The sequence below is a fragment of the Diabrotica undecimpunctata genome, chromosome 8, assembly GCF_040954645.1.
Source record: "Diabrotica undecimpunctata isolate CICGRU chromosome 8, icDiaUnde3, whole genome shotgun sequence".
NCBI lineage: Eukaryota > Metazoa > Arthropoda > Insecta > Coleoptera > Chrysomelidae > Diabrotica > Diabrotica undecimpunctata.
In genome coordinates, this window is record NC_092810.1 from 3,778,210 (window position 1) to 3,799,979 (window position 21,770).

The 21,770-nt window shown below is 32.7% G+C and overlaps 1 protein-coding gene across 1 annotated transcript in view; it reads right to left on the bottom strand.

Annotated features, from left to right (window-relative positions):
• Positions 1-21,770, bottom strand: part of LOC140449191 (uncharacterized) — a 103,386-nt gene that overhangs the window by 39,996 nt on the left and 41,620 nt on the right. The window contains exon 2 of the mRNA XM_072542353.1: positions 17,682-17,756. Within this exon, the coding sequence (XP_072398454.1) occupies positions 17,682-17,708 (27 nt within the window). The 5' untranslated portion in view covers positions 17,709-17,756. The remainder of the gene's footprint in view (positions 1-17,681; positions 17,757-21,770) is intronic.

The window sequence follows — 21,770 nt, forward strand, 5'->3', positions numbered from 1 at the left end:
GTTCTCGTACATCTGCTGAATGCTACTACTTGACAGTCTTCCTACTCTGTTCTGTTTAATTGATTTTCCGGCTTTGCATAGAGTATCGGCTATTGCTAGTTTGGTATCCATAAGGGGTAAATCAAATTTCTTCGCTCTTTTGGCTAATAACCAACAGTTAACGGCTGTCATGTCAATGAAATGAAAAAATATTCGTCAATATTTTTCGACCTGATTTTTATACGATAAAATCCTAATATGGAACAAGAAGATCTACACCTCCCATGTAGTTATTGTAGATTAGGACACTGTTAGGACAAGTTATCATTTTATGTATACTTTCTTTTTTGAAAGATTTTTTGTGAATTTCTGCTATTTTCGTTATGGTGGTACATTTTTCACTCGTAAAATTTCTCATCCGTAGGAACTCAGAAAATTGGATCCAAATAGAGCTTCTGGACCTCTTCTTGTTCAATGGGACATTTTCCGAAACCAATTTTTGGATTTCTTCACCCGACTCTCATCAAAATCTTGATTTTTCGTCTGGAGTTATTATATCTGTCCAAAATTGATTACGTCTTAATGATGTTTGTCAAACTGACAACAATAGAATTACGAGACACATTCGTGATGAATCTGTCATAATTTTGTTGCTGAGAAATCACGGGTAGGAAGGAGTTTTGTCAGTAGGAAACGTGCCACTGCTATGACGTGTTATAAGTTAAAAATATTCTAGTGAAATAGTCTTTCTGGCATATTTTTACATAAGGCAAAATATTGTAAAACCGAAACGGAAGAAAAACAAGGATATTATGATTTAAAAAACTGATAATGACTCCGAACAGTGCAGAGCTATTTAGAGAAACTATACGACTATTTAATAGAACTTTGCAAATATAAAGTTAATTTAAATCGTTATTTTTTACATAAATTCATTTTGTTTTGTATAAAAATATTAAAACAGATAATAAAGCTGAGATAATAAATTCATTGAGAGCGGATTATTCATATAAAATTATTGGAACGAACAATAATGTATTTATGATATAAATACAATTCCCTTTAATCCAGCACAATTAAATCAATATAATCGTTTACTCTTTGACCTTTGGTAACTAGACTGGCGAACAAATTGATATAACATACATTTGCTTTATTGCACTGATCTAGTTATATAGATTTTACACAGAACCCCATTTTTTAGTATGGAAATTAAAATCTGTTTTTAAAAATATTTAAATTTTATTAATAATTTCGGTTTAAAGACAAAAACTGTTGAAATAATCAATATTCAAATCGAACTGCTTCATAGAACGAATAATAAAAAAATAATTAAACCGAAAGAGGAAAAAAAACAATTAAATTGAAGGAAAAATCCATGAAAAAGATTTTCATAGATTTTCATCCATGAAAAAGACGGCTTTCACCCCCCAAGTAAAAGCAAACATGGGCTTAAGTCAGCCAAAAGTAAAGTAGGGTGTTTGTCGGTCTGTTGTAAATAAAAATACTTAACTATTGCTTAAAGGTTTCAGCAATTTGCCATTTTCAATAAGCGCTTTATTTTATTAACAATATTATGCAATCATATTTCATGTTTACACTCTTTAGAAGTTTATCATGGATTAAAAAATTTTTATGTGACATTGACAGATGATATCTGGCAGGTATCTTAAAACAGGAGTAGTTCAGGATCGTATCTTAAATATCTGCCATGGTGCATTTAAAAACAACTCAATTTATTAAATTATGATACATATTGGAAAGATCTTTGACGTTAGTCTTATTATTGATAGAATTTGGATCTTTTTTTATGTGAATCATCTCCAATATTCATCTTTTAGTGTAATTTTGTTCTTTTTCCAAAATCTGTACATTTTCAAAATCAAAAGAATGGCTATTTTCTAGAGAATGTTTGGCTAGGGGTGTTGTGTTTATTCCGTTGGTCTGTACACTATGTTTGTGTGCAACAACCCTTCTATGCAGGTATTGTTGTGTTTGCCCAATATATGTTGAATTACAGTCTTTACAATTTATTTTATTAATAACATTTGGTTGATGATTTTTATTAACCTTGGGGTTTAAATTTTGAAAAATGTTTTCAAATGTTTTTGATGATTTATCTCCAACACTAATATCATACTTTGCCAACATTTTTGACATTTGTTCAGAAAATCCAATAATGAATGGTAAGGATATATTGTATTTGTTTGATTTAGTGACATTATTATTATTGCTAGGTCTCGTTTGGGTTTTTTTTGGTTTGGTATTGGAATTAGATTGATTTCTGATAACATAACTTCTTTTTTAAATTAGATAGTTGTAAAATTCTGGTGGATAATATTTTTTTTTAAATCTTTAACTTTTCTCAGATTTGCGGAATGGCATTGTGAGCTAGATAGCTTCACTGCTCTGTCACTAAGACTGAACAGAATACTTCTTTTATGGGCTATGGGTCCGTTGGTATTAAAATTTAGATATCTTTCGGAGCAAGCATTTTTTGTAAACCAGTTAGTTGTTATTACCATTCAATTTACTTATGAAAACAATAAAATTACTTTTCTTGTTTTAAGTTTATAATATAACAACACTAATAACAATCGCCTCTCTTTGAATGTTCTTAAGATCTGGTGGGTAAGGATCTTTATGTTCTACCAATGTAGAATATCATACCAATGCACTTCTATTACACAAAAAAGTATTTTATTGGAATTAGTAAACGCACAGATTAATTAAAATATCGAGTCCACAATATTATTTTGAAAATCTAAAAGTTAACAGTATTTTAGGACAAAATAAGAACAACATAAATTCAAACAAAAATAATATACAGTTAACGACATTGTTTTGTTTACCATAGGAATTAAGATTTATTGCAATTCCATCTCTAGAGTATATTTATTATAATGCTCTAAAACTCATTTTTTGGTTGTTTTTTAGCCTTAATAGCAATACAAATAAATAAGTAAGTAAATAAATAATATGCTTTATTGTCACTGAATATTGTACAAATTTTATGGACAAAGCTTATAACAATAAGACAAAAAAGAAGAAAAAAAATCAGAATAAGAATCATTTGTACTTTTAAATAAAAAAAACAATAAAATTTTTCCAAATTTAAACATGAAAAATACTAATTATTTAAGAACCCACAAACTTTGTAAAATGTACCTAACAAAAAAAAAAATTAGGAAAGCAGTTTAATGAACTGAGGGCTCAAATATTCCACCTTCTTGTGCTACACAGTAACCAAATCTGTCATACAGATTTCTCCTCATATTTTGAAGTAGGGCTGGTGTAATGCTTGCAGAGAAATGAAGTATTTTTGCCCTTAATTCGTCTAGGTTTGTGGCCCTTTCAAACTGATGCCTATAAATGTTTTCTTTAAGAAAACTCCAAAAAAAAAAAAAGAAATCGTTAGACGCCAAGTCACAGGATCTAGCAGGCCATTTAATTGTACCACGTGTACTTATCAGTCGATCACGAAACGTTTGATTGAGGAAGTCAATAGTTGCTCTAGAGTTGTGAGCCGAACACCCGTCCTGTTGGAAATAAGCCTCCTCAAAATTAACGGGAAGGCGTCGTACTACTGGAATGATCTTATATTGTAAAAGTTATAAATATTTGAGCCCGTTTAGGTTTCCATCTATAAAAAATGGACCGACAATATGGTCGCCTACCATCCCAGTCCAAACATTTAACTTCTGCGGATGCTGCGTTCGCACTGCAACACTGAGGTGCTTATGTTTTTGAGAATAATACCTTGCAACAGATGGATTGTGTTTTTTATGTAATAAAAATGAAGATTCGTCAGAAAATGAAATATTTTTTAAAAAGTGTACATTTTCATTCTGTTTGTCTAACACAAACTCACAAAACTCCATCCACCTAAAGTTATCTTACGGAAACAGTTTTTGTGTTGGTTGTATCTTAAAACAGTGACACCCATTCCTTCTGAGAACTCGTTGGACAGTTCGAGCATTCACGTTAACTTCCCTAGCAATTTGTACACTATTGCAGGGTTCACTAGCTTCTACAAAAACACAAATATCAATATCCCTGTTTTGACGCTCCTCATCGACAGGTCTAACACGTGGTTCATTACCTTCATGACATTTTTTATAACTGTTTACACATCCCGAAGTTTGAAAATGTTTAATGGCATTTTTAACTGTTGTAACACTTGGTGGGGGTCTATTTTTGAAGACAACAATAAATAAATCAATTACTTCGCGTATCGAATGACCCTGAAAGTACCATGTTACAAATTGCACTTTTTCTTGGACGGTATACAACGTAATAGGCATTTTAATAATTATTTGTTTGTTCTTTCAGAACTTCGTTTGAAATTTTTAATGTTAATGTGACAATTACGACAATTCGTACCTACTGTGAAATGAATATAGAGGTAGAAAAATGTAACATGTCACAGCGATTGCCACTTTGTTGTATGTTCAATCAAACAATGTCGTGATCTGTATACATATTTTTATGTGTGTATGTATGTTTACTGCATTACTGATAATACAAAATTTTTCTATTATAAGATATAATAATTATACCTGTGTAATAATATACAACTATTTCATTATCGATAACACACTATAGGTGTTGTGTTAATTACATTTTAAAATCAATTTTCTGTGTGTGTATTCTAAAAAACCGTTACAGCTGATTATATCTTCAGGTAGATCTCAAACTGTCTAGGTACATTAAAATTGCGAAAAGTTACAGTTATTTGAGTATCACAGAACTAGGTATTTGCCCACTATAGTTTGCAATATTAATATTGTACATTGTTACAAACAATGGTGGTCTGACAAAAGTTGATATGGTTTTTTTCAGGCCCTTCACTTAACCGTGGCATATTTTTTATGTTTTAGGCATGTCGAGGATCATTGCATAAAATTTAAGAAAAATTTGACAGTTACTAGTATTAGGTTTAGTATCTCTTATAATATAAATGTGGCATTTTATTGAAATATGGATTAAAAAATAAAAAAATGTGTTTTTAGTTATTTTTATATAAACTATTGTAAACTAGTTTATTTGAAAAGAAAAACAGTCATTTAAATATCACTTACATAAAAAATATATCAACAATAAAATTAAAGGAAAGATAAAACCCAGCAAGGAACAGTTTTGTTTAATGTTAGGTTAGAGCAAATTTCAACAAAATGAGAAGATTGTTATGTACAAGGTATTTAAAATTGGAACTAATAGTTGGGTTGGCGAGGTGCTATGTTTTTTCATCAATGAAAAAACTGGAATCACTCGAGCTGTGGGTGTATAAAAGAATTCTGAAAATATCGTGGACAGAACACGTCATAAACAAAAAGGTTCTGAGAAGGATGAATGAACAAATAGAAATTTTAAATATAATTAAAACAAGGAAATTGGAATATCTCGGACATATTACACGTGGGGAGAAATACACGTTGCTCCAACTGATTATGCAGGGAAAGATTCAAGGAAAGAGAAGTATAGGAAGGCCTAGAATGTCATGGCTGCGTAACTGGAGAGAGTGGTACGGATGTACATCAAATGAACTTTTCAGAGCAGCCGTCTCAAAAGTCCGAATAGTTATGATGATGACCGACCTTCGCCGTGGAGATAGCACTTGAAGAAGAAGAAGAAGACCTCTGCTCACCGGTATTAAGGAAATATAACCAATTAGTCCAGGGAAATATGCTTTTTTTCGTGAGACTTGTCCGGCCAGGCAATCGAGAGTTGTTTTGAGTAGTATGGACCTCTATAACAAGAAGTCAATAAGTTTCCCTCAGTCGATTTTTTGGACTTAATTAATTATTAACAAATTAAGGTCAAAAAATGGTAAATTTTCGCTTTTTTCGTCTATCAGCAAAAAGTAAACCGTTTGAAACAAATTTGAGAAGAGAAGAAACTTATAAGTTATATGAAAACCTTCAAAATGGCGTTTTTCAAACGTTCCTATCCTTATTTGTTGCTTAGAACATCGCAAAATAAGTCAAAAATTTCGGTTTTTTTTTAAATGTTAATAACCTTTTTCAAAATAAAGTTGTAACCTCTATATTACACACAATGTTGGGCCTTGTGGTACTTAAAATAAGAATAAAATTTCAAGTCAATCGGTAAAAGAGTTTAAAAGTTATTTAAATTGTTTGTCCCAAATTAACGTCTTTTGCAACAATATAAGTCAGAAAATTAAACAGGTATATTAAATATATGGATAGATTCTATAAGAAGAAGATTTATTCTATCAAATAATTGATGGATTCGACCGTTACTTGATGGAAATTCATTTTATGTAACAATAAAACACTGAAAACTTTGTTTTCAAAACTTCCACAAAATTTATTTTAAATTCTTATCACTACAGCTGTTTCGGCTGATTGCCTTTCTCAAGTGATCTGTTTTTGGCATGGGTTTACACTTTATAGTCTCTAATGGAATAGGTTGAGGAGGGGAGAACTGTTTGTCTCAAGCTGGTCATTCAGAATTATATCTGTGTTTGTTAATTTGTTGATTTCCATAGATTCTAACAAAGATAGCTTAAGGCCTTCATTTTGAATGTGGAGAATTTTAAATTCGTCATTAAAAGAATGATTATGATCTAGAAGGTGAAGTGCGTATGTAGAATCTGTTTTTCTATTATTGAAAGCCCTTTTATGTTCTGCTATTCGTTTATTAAAATTTCTACCTGTTTGACCAATGTAAGTTTTTGGGCAGTCGCCACATTTAAGTTTGTACACACCACTGTGTAAGTGTTTTTCATGTTGGCTCTTGTTGTTTTTAATATATTTGCCTAGGTTGTTATTTGTTCTGAAAGCTGGTGTTATTCCTTTCTTTTTTATGTGTTTGGCTATTTTTGTTGATATTTTGCCTGTATAAGTAATCGAGCAGTAGGTACTGGGTTTTTTCTCTGGAGGTGGAAATACTAAGTTCAGGGCTTTCTTGTGTAGTTTTTGATTTAACATTTTATTAATCGTTTGTTCGTTGAATTCATTGTTTACTGCTATTTGCTTAATGATATTTAATTCTGTCTCAAAATTGTATTTTGACATAGGAATTGCTGTTAATCTATGTAACATACTATGATAGGCTGCCAGTTTATGTTGTGTGGGATGGGATGATGAATTGTGAATAGTCGTGTCAGTATGGGTAGGTTTATGTATGGAGAAGTCATGTTTGTTTTTAAGTCTGGTAATTTTTAAATCTAAAAAATTTATGGATTGATTTTGTTCTGTTTCTATTGTAAATTCAATATGACTATGAAGAGAATTAATACACGATAAAAATTGGTCGAGTTGCCTGTTAGTTCCTGTGAAACATACCTACATATACATATTCTATTAATATTATTTAAAAAAAAAATGAGGAAAAATAATTTAAAATATTGCAAAATAATTTGGTAAAAACATAATTTTTTGCTTATAAACAATTAGAATAACCTTTTAACCATTGACTGCAAAAAAATGATTCTTAGAGTTAGATAAATCAATTGATTTAAAGAGTAGTTTCACCGGTAAAAATAAGATCAGTTGAAAGTAAAATTAAAATCAGATAATTTACATATAATTAAAATTTGTCTTCTTTTAAGAAATAATAATCAGAGCAATTTTCACAGTAAATTAAATAGATTTGATTAAAAAGGAGACAACTAAATTAAGATTTCTTTTGTTTGAAGATTAGATAAAAAATTGTGCACGATCTTTATATGTTTTATATGGTATAATAAATAAATGGTATTTGAAATTTTATAAAATTTATGTTGGTTATACTAATTCTCCTTGTATATCCTGAAGAAAGCAAGCAACAAAGATACACTAGAAGCCACGAATTGAAGGTAACTTTTATGCAGTAAAGTAACTCTGAGAAATTTGATTTAGGCAAATGTCTCAATGTATTGTTTATTTTATACCCATTATTTAAAAAAAAAAAAAGAAACTAAACCTAACCTACCCATCTAAAGAACACTTACTGAGCATGTACAACCTAATATTCTCAAAAAATGTATTTTCAAACTCCTGGAGTTACATATTAAGTTCAAATTTTGTAACACAATCCATACACGCTAATAATTCTAAGTATTTATTACGATTCATCATCATCCAGCCCCATTTTCACATCCATTGTTGGATATAGGCCTCCTCCAAACGTCTCCAGTTCTCTCTATCTCTAGCTGCTGCAATCCAGTTTGTTTCTATTCTCCTTAGGTCGTCGGTCCATCGGGTGGGTGGTCTGCTCGACTTCGCTTGTCGGCTCTTGGTTTCCACTCCAATAATCTCTTCGTCCATCTTCCGTCTTCCATTCTAGCAACATGTCCAGCCCACCTCCACTTTTGTTTATTGATTCGCAGTATAATATCGTCTACGCCAGTTCGTCGGCGTATCTCCTCATTTCTCACGCGATCTTTCAAGGTCAGGTTCAGCATTGATCTCTCCATTCGCCTTTGTGTTACCCTCAGTTTTTCGGCAGTAGCTTTCGTTAAAGTTAGGGTCTCTACTCCGTAGGTCAAGACTGGTAAGATGCATTGGTTAAATGCCTTCCTTTTCAGGTGAATTGGGGTATTTGTTTTAAAAATGTCTCTCATCCTTCCATATGCCGCCCATCCCAACGTAATTCGTCTATTTAACTCGCAGGTTTGGTTGTCTCTGGTTATTCTAATTTCATTACCCAAGTATGTGTATTTATCGATTAATTCTACCTTGTTGTTATTGATCTGTATCTCTTCGCTGAGAACCATATTGGTCATCATTTTGGTTTTCTCGAAATTTATCTCCAGCCCAGTTTCTTGTAGTATGTCATTCAGTTCTTGGAGCATGTCTTTGATCTCTCCCAGATTATCTGACAGAAGCACGATATCGTCCGCAAAACGTAGATGGTTTAATCTTTCTCCATCGATGGATATTCCTTTCTGTTGCCATGTTAGTTTTTTAAATGCATACTCAAGAACGGTAATGAACAGCTTTGGTGACATGGTATCACCTTGCCTGACTCCCCTTTTATCTTTATTTTATTAGTTGCTGAATGTAGACTTATGGTTGTTGTGGCATGTTCATATATATTTTTAATTATATTACAATATCTGTGGTCGACCCTGCAATCTTGTAGTGCTCTTAAGATGAACGGTAGTTCCACTGTATCAAACGCCTTTTTAAAGTCTACAAATATCAATGCCAAGGGACGGTTATATTCGTTAGTTTTTTCTATCAGGGTTTTTAGGCACTGCAGGTGATCGTTTGTGCCGTAATTAGGGCGGAAACCGGCTTGTTCCCGAGGTTGGTAAAAATCCAGCTTTGTCTCTAATCTGTTCGTTATTATTCGGGTGTATAATTTATAAAGATGGTTAAGGAGACTGATTGGTCTGTATCTTTTCAGGTCTGCTATATCTCCCTTCTTGTGTAAGAGTACAGTTATTGAATTATTCTACTTTGTTGGGATATTTTGATTTCATAGGCATAGATTAAAGAGCTTTTGAATTTTGGTTATCAGTACTGAGCCTCCTATCTTTATCGCTTCCGTGACGACACCGTCCGACATTTATTACGATTACTAGAAACGAATTGATGGAGAGTAGTGAATCGATGTGAAAAACCGCTATTTTGCTACCCGTGACGATTTCTCGTTGCGCTAATTTCGTGACGCTCTCCTCAACATTTAACTATAAAGAAAAAGTAATACAATGCTTTGCTTCAAAAAATTGGAAAATATTAGTTCACACAAAATATTTAAATTGGCGTACAATCATGACAATGATTTCATTAGATGAAATTTGATGCAACGGTGATTATTTATTACATAATTATTTTTTGTTCATGGTTTAATAAAAGCATAGCCTTAACCATATAAACTTATCCTCGTACATACCTGCGTTTAGAAACGTGGTGACAAATTAACCAATTAATATAATATTTATGGCGCTCATAAAAACGCCTCCAGTAGCAGTTCATTAAACTATTAACAAAATTGGAAAAAGTAGCGATCTATTTTATAATTGATTTCAGTTTACTGTTAGAGTAGTTTTTAATCATATTAGTTGGGCTAGGTGCCTACCCACTACTATCCTTGCTAATAATGATAGTTTAAATTGGATGCCTATATAATATACTAATCAGATAAGTGGGTAAAAAATTTTTTCTTTTGACAAACCTTTGACATTTCTATTATAATGCTATTATATTATGTTATGCCTGGTTTGCTGTAGACGAGACTACATATACAGGGTGTTTTAAAAAAAGGTAACCCCGTCTCTAGGGTAGGTAAAAAACTAAAAAATAATTGGGGTTTGCTTAGTAAAAAATTTTTGTAACGCCATCCGTTTTCAAGATACAGGGCGTTGAAGAAAAAAAAATTTTACGCATTTTTTACGATTTTGCCAAAACTACTGGCAACATTGTAATGAAATTTTATACGAATATGTTTTGGAAGCTGATACATGCCATGAATTTGTTTTTATATCTGATTCTCATAGAGGGCGCTAGTTACACGGATCGTACTAAGTATTAGTCAATATAACTTTTTCAAGAGTATAATTATTAATCAAAATTTCAAGTAAACTTAAACATCATTAAATTTTACACGAAAAAGGTACTCTTGGTAAAACTCGATACTGTGTACCGTTTTCGGAATATTTTGATTGGAAAATTATGAAGTAATAATTGATGCTGGTAGTAATGATAAAGTTCTAATAGGTATACCTCTATTTTCTCCAAGTGTGCCATGGAAATCTGACATTTATTGATTGTTATGACGATAAATCAACAATAATTAGAGTTTTGAAACCTTGTTATTTGTAAAATCAAATCAAAATGTACTCAAATGTTGAATACACTGACATGTTATTCATCATTCAATCTTCGCTTATCCACTGCTGGACATAGATCTCCCTCATAATTTTCCATCTATTTCGATCTTGTGCCTCTTGCATCCAATTCCTATGACAACGTTTTAGATCGTCAGTCCAACGTGTTGGTGGACGACCTCTGCTTCGGTAGGCATCATCTCTTGGTCTCCATTCCAGTATCCGCTTTGTCCATCTATTATCTGTCATTCGAGCCACGTGACCTGCCCAGTTCCATTTCAGTGTTGCTACTCTCTCTACTGCATCAGCCACTCCTGTTCTTTGTCGTAGCTGGCGATTTGGGATCTTGTCTCGTAGTGAAACGCCCAACATAGCACGCTCCATCGCCCTTTGACACACACGGATCTTTTGAACTGTTCTCCTTGTCATGGTCAACGTTTCGGCACCGTAAGTTAACACTGGCAAAACACACTGATTAAACGTTTTTCTTTTAAGGCATATTGGTATATCAGACGATTTGAAAATATGGTTCAGCTTGCCGAAGGCTGCCCAAGTCAGTCTTATACGACGGAGAAGCTCAACGGTTTGGTTATCTTTTCCTATGCGAATCTCATGACCTAGGTATTTATAGGCCATTACCTTATATTTATAGGCCATTATAGACCAGGTAATGGCCTAATGACATGTTATTAACCTTAGGCGAATGTTTAGGATGTTCTAGTGCAGCTGTGATACGTTATGCAGAAAAGTTTCCTAGAAGAAACTTACTAAGTAAAAAAACATTTAGAGCCGTTGAACGACGTTGTCGAGAAACTGAGAATGTGAGACCAAATAAAATAAATTCTGGTAGACCAAGAACAACAAGAACGATTAATAAAGAAAATAATATTTTAAATTTACTTGATCAAGATCCAACAGTTAGCGTAAGGAATATAGCAAGACAAACAAATACTTTTCCTTCAAGTACTTGGCGGATACTGAAAAAACAGCAATTACATCCTTATCATTACAGACAAGTCCAAGAGCTCTTGCCAGATGATCTACCGGTTAGAGTGGATTTTTGTGAAACATTGCAACAAAGGACAGCCCACAATCCAAATTTTTTAAAATGCATTCTTTTTACGGACGAGGCCACCTTTACGCGACAAGGTATTTAACTCCCATAATGCACACTACTGGTGTGATGAGAATCCACGAGTCAAAAGGGTATCACATTACCAACACTCATTTAAAGTTAATGTTTGGGCAGCAACTTTAGGTAACAAATTAATAGGTTATCATATTCTACCTGGAAATTTAAATGGTGATATGTATATTGATTTTTTAAACAATTCCTTATTCGAGATATTAGAAGATTTAATGTTAACGAGCGAAGATCTTTATTTTTTATGCACGATGGAGCTCCACCACACTTTGATAGACGGTATCGTAATTGGTTGAGTAATCATTTTCCGAATCGATGGATTGGTAGAGATTCAGAAGCTCCGATTAATTGGCTTCCTCGGTCATGCGATTTTAACCTTTTGGACTACGCAGTTTGGTAGTATATTAAGGAAAAAGTTTATGCTACAGAGGTAAATTCACGCCAAGAATTGGAAGAAAGAATTCAACGTCAATTTAATGACATCATAGCTGATACCTTACCGTTTAGAGGGTAATGGAATCTTTAGAAAAAAGAATAGACTTTGTGTTCGGGAAAACGGAGGGCATTTTGAACACTTACTGTAATTGAGCTTTATTCTATGTTCTTAGTCAATAATTTAATTTTCTTCTTGTGAGTTTTGTTTAATTACTAACTATTTTATACCAGCATCAATTATTACTTCATAATTTTCAAATCAAAATATTCTGAAAACGGTAGACAGTATCGAGTTTTACCAAGGTACCTCTTTCGTGTAAAATTGAATGATGTTTAAGTTTACTTGAAATTGTGATTAATAATTATACTCTTAGAAAAGTTATATTGAATAATACTTGGTACGATCCATGTAACTAGCGCCCTCTATGAGAATCAGACATAAAAACAAATTCAGGGGATGTATCAGCTTCCAAAACATAATCGTATAAAGTTCCATTACAATGTTGCCAGTAGTTTCGGCAAAATCGTAAAAAATGCGTAAAATTTTTTTTTCTTCAATGCCCTGTATCTTGAAAACGGATGGCGTTACAAAATTTTTTTAATAAGCAAACCCCAATTATTTTTTAGTTTATTACCTACCCTAGAGACGGGGTTACCTTTTTTTAAAACACCCTGTATTTGTGGAAAGAGACTACATATACTAATTTAATCACTTTGGGAAGAAGTCTTGACGAAGGAATATTTAGGGTGCTTTAAAAAAATGAAAGAAATAAATAACAATACAATTTCAAGATTCGTGAATGAAGCTTTAACATATTTTTATCTTCATGGGGTTGTATCCACCAACAAAATAGTATTAGAGCTTTCCGATACTGCACCATATATTATCAACACAATATTAAATCTGAAAGGGTTTTATCCATACCTTATTCACTGCACGTGTCTAGCATACGCCATGAATCGCTTTGCTAAGATTATACGGATGCAATTTTCTACAAATGTTAATTGATTTGTTCATACCAAGCATCAGTCGCATCCTGTTCGTTGATGTGAAGGTATTAGTGATTGCTAAAAAATTCTTTTGGACACCAGATCCTTTTGTTGTAAGTAATTCTCCATCGGAAGTGGTAAAGAGATTATATGAGCCTCTAAGAGGAACAAAACGGAACATTACTGCGGACAATTGATTTTCAAATATACGAATAATCCAAACCTTGCTTCGTGATTACAAACTCACATTTATAGGAACTGGTCGCAAAAATTAAAAGGAATTACCCCATAAATTTTCTAAACCCATAAGCAGACCTATTCGATTCAGCATGTTTGCTTTTTATGATGATATAACTTTGGTGTCATATACATCAAAAAGAAATAAAGTCATATACATCAAAAAGAAATAAAACGTACCTCTCCTGTCTATGATGATACGACGATATCATGACGATACAATTGATGAGGACTAATCCAGTACACATACTGCTGACATTACCCAACTATGCAGGTACTCACCCTCCTGCTTCACGCATAGATACTATCCCCCTCCTACTGCCAACTTTCGCTAACTAACGCTCTCCCGATCCCTCAGAATTCTTCTTGAACCAAAATTTTACCGAAATTTAATGTGTCACTTACAAAGTTTAGTAAGGCTGAAACCAGCCGAGATTTGATTAGGAAATCCTTACTAGAAATTCTTAATTTTTAGAAATTCGATCGGGTCATCTACACTGACGCTTAAAAGAGCGAAACGGGAGTTGGTTGTGCGGTTACCACTACGGAAATAGTCGTTAGATTATGGAAAATACCCGCCACATGTAGCGTTCACACTGGTGAACTGTGTGCTATTTACCAAGCCTTCAAACTCTTCACAGCACCCAATCAATATATTGCTATCTGTACAGACTCCCTCGCCTCTATTAATAATCTATTCACTAATCACCTTCTTTTAGAAGAAATCCATGACACTTACCAAAACCTTATCATCCACGACATCCATATTACTATCGTATGGATTTCCTTCCACATCAGGATTACGGGTAACGACAATGCTGATCGTTTTGCCAAAGAAGCTGCTGTATTCAATTGTACACTACGTAATATACAAATCGCCAGTGACATAAAAACTAGTATAAAGAAACTCGTACTACATTATTGACAGAGTCATTGAAACCAATCCACTACACTTTTATATCAAATAGATCAGACGATTGAGCGGTTCGTTATCCCTGGTATACCTAGAAATGAGATGGTGGTTGCTAGAAGATTACGTATCGATCACACCAGACTTAAACATGGTCACCTAATGGATTCTTCACCTAAGCCAATCTGTCACTATTGCCAATCTCCACTAAGTGTTCTACACATCCTTGTGGACCCTTATTATAATAAACGACGTCAAGAACTGGGCATGAAGGACGACATCACAGATATATTATCGAACCAAAGCCAAGTCATCACATCTATCCAGTTCCTGAAGCTAGAAAACTCACTAAATAATATATATAACTATATAGTATGTAATAATTATTGTATTTTATATATAATTGTATTCACGGTACGTCGTGCTAATGGCTGATGCTGTCACAAGCACGTCAAATTAAATAAAAAAAGTTTAATTATCAACTCATTTTAAAAATATTTTGAAAATAACATTCGTAAATACTATTTTTATATTTAAAAAATTATGACACAACAATGATGATCAATACTATATTGTTCAATCAAATTTGCATTTAAAATTAGTTCTTCGATGGATAAGTCATCCATGCAAATGAATCACCGCTATAAACAATCTTATTGTTCTAACACATCAGTCCAAAAAAATTTGGTTTTGTTTTTAATAATTATGGTTATATTTATTAACCGCTTGAGTGGACACGAGAAACGGTAATTAATCTTCGTAAGATATTACGTATTACATCTAGGATTTGAATTGTGAATAGATTTATTTTTCTTTATTTGTTTTCAAGTTTAGCCAAACAAAATAGGTTCATCTTTTACTTTTACATATAGAGATTATTTGAGACCTCTATTTGCACAACAACCAATCCCCACCCTGGCAAAATTGCCGTAAATCGTAATTTTTTACCGTGAATGTATTTGTAAAACGTGAAGCCACAAAATTCTCTATCTATCTATATAAGGATTTTTACAGCTGTCGCCGCCTTCTTTCTTTTAGCCAACGTCTCCAGTCCTTTCGGTTCTGCCATTCTCCATCTCTAAGGTCTCGTCTTTCCATGGCCTCGTCCACTTCATCCCTCCATGTTCTTCGGGGTCTACCTCTTTTCCTCCTTCCTATTGGGCTCCAATCCGAAATCTTTGCTATCCACCGTGTATCATCTGTTCTTCTCACATGTCCATACCAAATTAAACTTTTTTCTTCGATGTAGCTGAGTATGTCTTGTTCTACTTCAATTCTTCGTTTTATCTCCTCATTTCTGATGCGATCCATTTTTGTTATTCTGCAGCTTCTTCTCATGAACTCCATTTAAGTTGCTGTGATTTTGAACCTGTTTCGTTTATTTATTACGCAATTATCTGCTCCATAGGTCATTTTACTGCGTACCAAGGTGTTATAAATTCTCTTCTTTGTATTTCTGCTAATCTGTCTATCCCACAGTATCCCGTTCATTTGTTTAATACATGTTCTTGTGTGAGCTAATCTGCTGGTTATCTCTTGCTCGGTGGTTATATTTTTTTTGAGAGTATGACTCCTAAATATTTGAATTTGTCAGTGCCGTTAATTTCCCTATTATCGTCCATTTCCAAGTTTCTCACCGGTTCTTGCTCTGTTGTTAAATATTCGGTCTTTTCTAGATTTATTTCCAGTCCATTTTTTGTGTATTCTTTTTCTAATTTTCGGAGCATATAGCACAGATCTTCTTCATCTTGAACCGTTACCACTTGGTCATCTGCAAAGCTTAATGTGTACAAGAAGTTGTCCCGGATTGGTATTCCCATCCCTTCACATTTCCTTTTCATGGTTTTAATATTTGTTCGAGGAATATCTTGAACAGTGTCGGAGATGTAGAGTTGTTGTTGTAAAGGTTTTTTACGGCTTCTATTAACCTCTGAGTTATTCCGATTTCCTTCATCGTGTTCCATAGTTATTTTCTGGGGACCGTGTCATATGCCTTTTTTAAGTCTATGAATGCCATGTGTGGTCTATTTTTTCCACAAAATTCAAGGTAGTTTCACAAAATCAGTATCAAGGAGTCCAATAAATAATGAACAACTAACCCTTGGTGGACAGCAAATAGAGAGAGTGACAAAATATAAAGACCAAGAGATCAGGAGATCAGGAGATCAGACCAAGAGATCAAGGTACGAATAGAAATGGTAAGGGCAGCGTGTTTAAAATTCAAGCAATTCTTATGTGACAAAAATCAGAATACTGATGAGAGTGAGGTTTGTTGAATGTTACGTCTGGTCCCAACTCTTGTAAGGGGTAGAAACATGGACGTTAAAAGCAGAAATAGTTAAGAAGCTTGAAGCCTTTGAACTTTGGATATACCGGAGAATGTTAAGAGTTTGATGGACTGCCAGGTTCACCAATGAGGAAGTGCTGAGTAGAATGGGTCGAGACAAAAAATTGTTGAGAACAATAAAAGTTCGCAAAACCTTGGACAGATACTGAGAAATGATAAATATAGTCTTCTGCAGGTCATCATACAGGGTAGAGTCGATGGCAAAAACGGAATAGGTAGAAAGAGGAAGTCATGGCTGCGAAATATTCGAGAATGGACAAACATGACTGTAGACGAATTATTCCACGTTACAAAAGACAGAGAAACTTTTAGAAATGTGGTCGCCAACCTCCGTTAATGAGGACGGCATAGGAAGAAGAATAATTTTAATGGGAGTTTGGTAGTTATGTTACGAAATCTACGTCTTTTTACAAGGAATCCAGTGGCGTATTCAGGTCAGATTGTCCAAAAACTGGAGATTGATTGTTTTGCAAGTAGAGGTGTCCCCCTCACATACTTACCAATCAAATCCACTTATTTCGAGGAAGAATGAATAATATTAGAATAAAATATAAGAATTTTTAAAATAATTTTTAGGGGTACCTAACTGTACGATTTCTTTACTATGCATTTATACAATGTACACAGGTAAAAATAAAAACAACATACTACTTTTTATAGCAATTATAGCTAAATAGAATCAGGTAATCAATATTCATTACATTGTATAAGAAATAACCTTCCTACGGATAAATTGTTTATAGAAGTTTACATTTGTAACACATATCGTGTAGGTTTTGTAGTCAAAACAAATTGGTAATTACCTATTATCATTGCTTACGTAGTTAACGGTAAAAAAAAACAAATAATGAAAACTCACCTGCATCTGAACCAATTTCGATGTCATATTGGCTGATTTTATGGTTGGAATGTTTGCCTTTTAATTTATTGCATTCTGTAACAGATAAACAGTTTTTTAGGTAAGATGAATATTTACAATACTTGGATACTATATTATAATTTACAATAATAAGTATGATCATTAAAAAAGTCGTAATATCACCTATTGGATTCTTGGTTTTGATACAGAGACAAATACGTACCTACAGAGACTAGTATATATATATATATATATATATATATATATATATATATATATATAAAAAGAGATGTAATATGAAAAAACTAACTATCCGTGAATAATTGTTGACAAGAGTAGTATTTAAATTAACCTGGACTATTTTGGAAAGCCCGTTTATGTACTACTAAACGTTTGTTAAAAGTTCTATTAGTTTGACCGATGTAAGTTTTTGGGCAGTTGCCTTGTTTAAGTTTGTGATCACCACTGTGCAAGTGCTTTTTCTTTGGGCTCTTGTTTTTATTATTTTTACCTAATTGTTGTTTGTTCTAAAAGCTGGTGTACCTGATGTGCCTTTAACTCTTGGGTCAAAAATTCACCAATGCAAAAATTAAAAAGGAATTTAATATTCCCATTCAACAATGCATTTTAATATCCTACCTGTGAAATAAATTTATGTTTTCTTTGGGTTGTTCCCTATCCCTTTTGTGACCTTAAACTTACAGAATATAACAAAAATAACGTAATACCCAATTTTTTAAAACACACTTTCTCCATGTTCTCACATAGTATAAAAATTACCATCTTATATATACGGACGCATCTAAGACCGCAAATGGAGTAGGAGCATGCTTTTTGATATCACATGAACATTCCATCTATAAATTGTCTCCTAAGACAAGTATTTTTACAGCAGAACTATTTGCCATCATTAAGGCCCTAACCTTTTTTCTAGAAAAAAAACTTCCCAAATCTCTTTTATCTGATTCACTTAGTTGTCTGACATCAGTTTCTCAGATTTATCACTCTCATCCAACAAAACAGCAGAATAAGTTAATTTTATACCGTATATATCAAAATTAATTGTCAGTAGAGTTCCTCTGGGTACCGCCACACGTTGGAATAGATGGTAACGAAAAGGCAGATAGTCTAGCTAGATCTGCAATAACCAATACAGCCGCATCAGTGGAAAATCTAACGGTACATATAGATTTAAAACCTTACTTAAAAGCAAAATTGCATGATGTTTGGCAAAACCAATGGAATAGAAGCACCACTAAATTGATAGAAATAAAATCTTCCGTCCTTCCATGCAACTTTTGGCCTTCAAATCGATAACATCAAGTCCTAATAACACGTCTCAGATTAGGACACACTTCTACAACACATGAACACTTGTTGCAGAGAGAAGAGAAACCAGTGTGTTTTGTTTGTGAATGTAAAGTGACTGTTAACCACATTTTGATTGAATGTCCAATATACTCAGTTGAAAGACTATATCACTACATTCCAAAAACATTAAAAGAACTAGGAAAATCTAAACACGTAGCTGACTTGATAGAACTCTTGAAATCTATAAATTTTTTTAATCAAATTAGTATAATACATCAATAATTAAAATATATATTGTATACATTACTATGTAATTGATATTTTCTATATGCCTATTTATGTTTTTATCACTTTTTGTATTTTTCTTATGCTAATAACCCTATCTATCTATAACCCAAAATCTATTTATGTGTTGAATATAGGCCTCTTTCATTTGTCTCCATTTGTCTCTGTCTTCTGTTTGTCTTTTCCACATTGGACCTGCGCTTTGCTCAATGTCATTTTTCCATCTCACTTGCGGTCGACCTCTTGACCTTTTTGCAGTATATGGTCTTCAGCGGCCAATTTCTTCATTCCATCTTCCATCCTGATATCTTTAGTTATGCCCAGCCCATTTCCATTTTAATTTCAATGCATTTTAAAAATAGCTACTTACGATTACCTTATTGGATTACATTCATGAACATACTCTTTTAATTAATCAAAATGATAATAACCAATAAATTGACAATCAAGAAACTCTATTGTAAATATTATTAATAAATCTTAAGTATTGAAATTAGCACTACGCCCATGATTGATGACCTAATATGGACAAGTGCTCTATTTTTTTCACTAAAATCCATATATCGTGTCTAGGTGTGACATCGTTTACATCAAAAAGTCGTTCACCCAACCCTTGGATGCCCTACTAATTGAAAAGTAAACCCGTTAATAGAGCAACGCAGTTGTCCTACATACCGGAAATATACTTTTACTGAATATAAAGCAATAAAGCATACAAACGTTGGCCGGGAAAAGTCATTTTTGAAATAATGATCCAGATTTTTACTGCGGTGGTAAATTAGTAAAATTGGTGAAAGCTTTTGAGACGCTTTTTATAACATTTTTTTTTTTATTAAAGTAGAAAATTTTTGACATTCACAACAGATTTGGCCAAAATGACTAAAGAGTAGTACCTAATTCTTAAATCCAATGTTTTTAAATTGATACATGTATTTTTGTAAACTAGTCCAGTAGTAGTTTTATACATTGAAAATTAATATTGTTCTGAAGCTATTTTCTTGTGGCAGTTTAAATTAATTAATATTTAAATGGGAATAAGCCACAATTAAAGGTTAAAAAACATTTATTGACGTTTCAATTTCCACTTCGGAAATCGTTCTCAAAATACAAACATTAGTAAATTAAACAAATTTTGTTTTTGTTACTTAGTGAAAAATTCTTCTAATAATTTAATTTTATCTGACTCATCTATATTGACAATTCAGACATATATTATACATTTTAAAGTAGACGACTTTAAAATGATATTGCCAATATTGTTGAGTTGCGTTCCTGGGACGACTTTACTTATAAGATAGTTCATTCGATTACATGAAATCAACTTTAACGTGAGAATATCCGTCAGAAAAAATCATAACATGTAATTCGTCTTTAAAAAGACAAATACATGCCATGATGACAGTAAAATTCTCCTGTTAGTGATTCCATAGTAAATTATGAGGGAAAAACCAGGAAAAAAACCTCATAATACTATCCCGACATGGTAAGTATTTGATCTTGCATTTAGTTTACCTTCAATAAATACCAAATTCCGATTTTATATGTTTGTTATTTAAAAAATATAAATGATGTATTCTCTATATGTTACTGACTTACCAATACTGGTATTTTCCTTTTAATAACTTCCTCTTTGAATATGGGTAACCAGATCCTACTACATTCTGCCGAGGAATTTGCGACACAATTGGTCTCATTTAGCATAATTAGAGCCGCTTTTGATTTTTCTCTTTTTACCATCAGTTTCTTTTAGGACTATATTTGAATCATTCCATTGAACCCTATGTTCATTATCCCATGCATGTTTACATATTTGGGATCTATCAAATTCTCTATTTTTAATAAAGGATTGATGTTCACTTATTAAAAATTATTGTTTTATTAAAAAATGATTATCCTTTATCGTTTATAAATAAGGAATTTTCAACAATCGATCGAATAGAACAAAACAACTTAGAACGAGATCCTACAGCATATACAAGGAATAATACGAGGAAAATAACAATACCATACATAAGAGGATTATCGGAAAAGCTTAAAAGGATAGGAAATAAATTCAACATTTCAACAACATTCAAAACAACAAACACGTTGAGATTTATTTTGTCCAAAACCAAACCTAACAATGAACAAGAAAGGACAAAGAATTGCATTTATAAAATACCTTGTGAATGCGATCAGTTTTATTTAGGTGAAACATCAAGGCCATTAAATGTTAGAATAAGTGAACATCAATCCTATATTAAAAATAGAGAATTTGATAGATCTCAAATATGTAAACATGCATGGGGTAATGAACATAGGGTTCAATGGAATGATTCAAATATAGTCCTAAAAGCAACTGATGGTAAAAAGAGAAAAATCAAAGAAGCGGCTCTAATTATGCTAAATGAGACCAATTGTGTCGCAAATTCCTCGGCAGAATGTAGTAGGATCTGGTTACCCATATTGAAAGAGGAAGTTATTAAAAGGAAAATACCAGTATTGGTAAGTCAG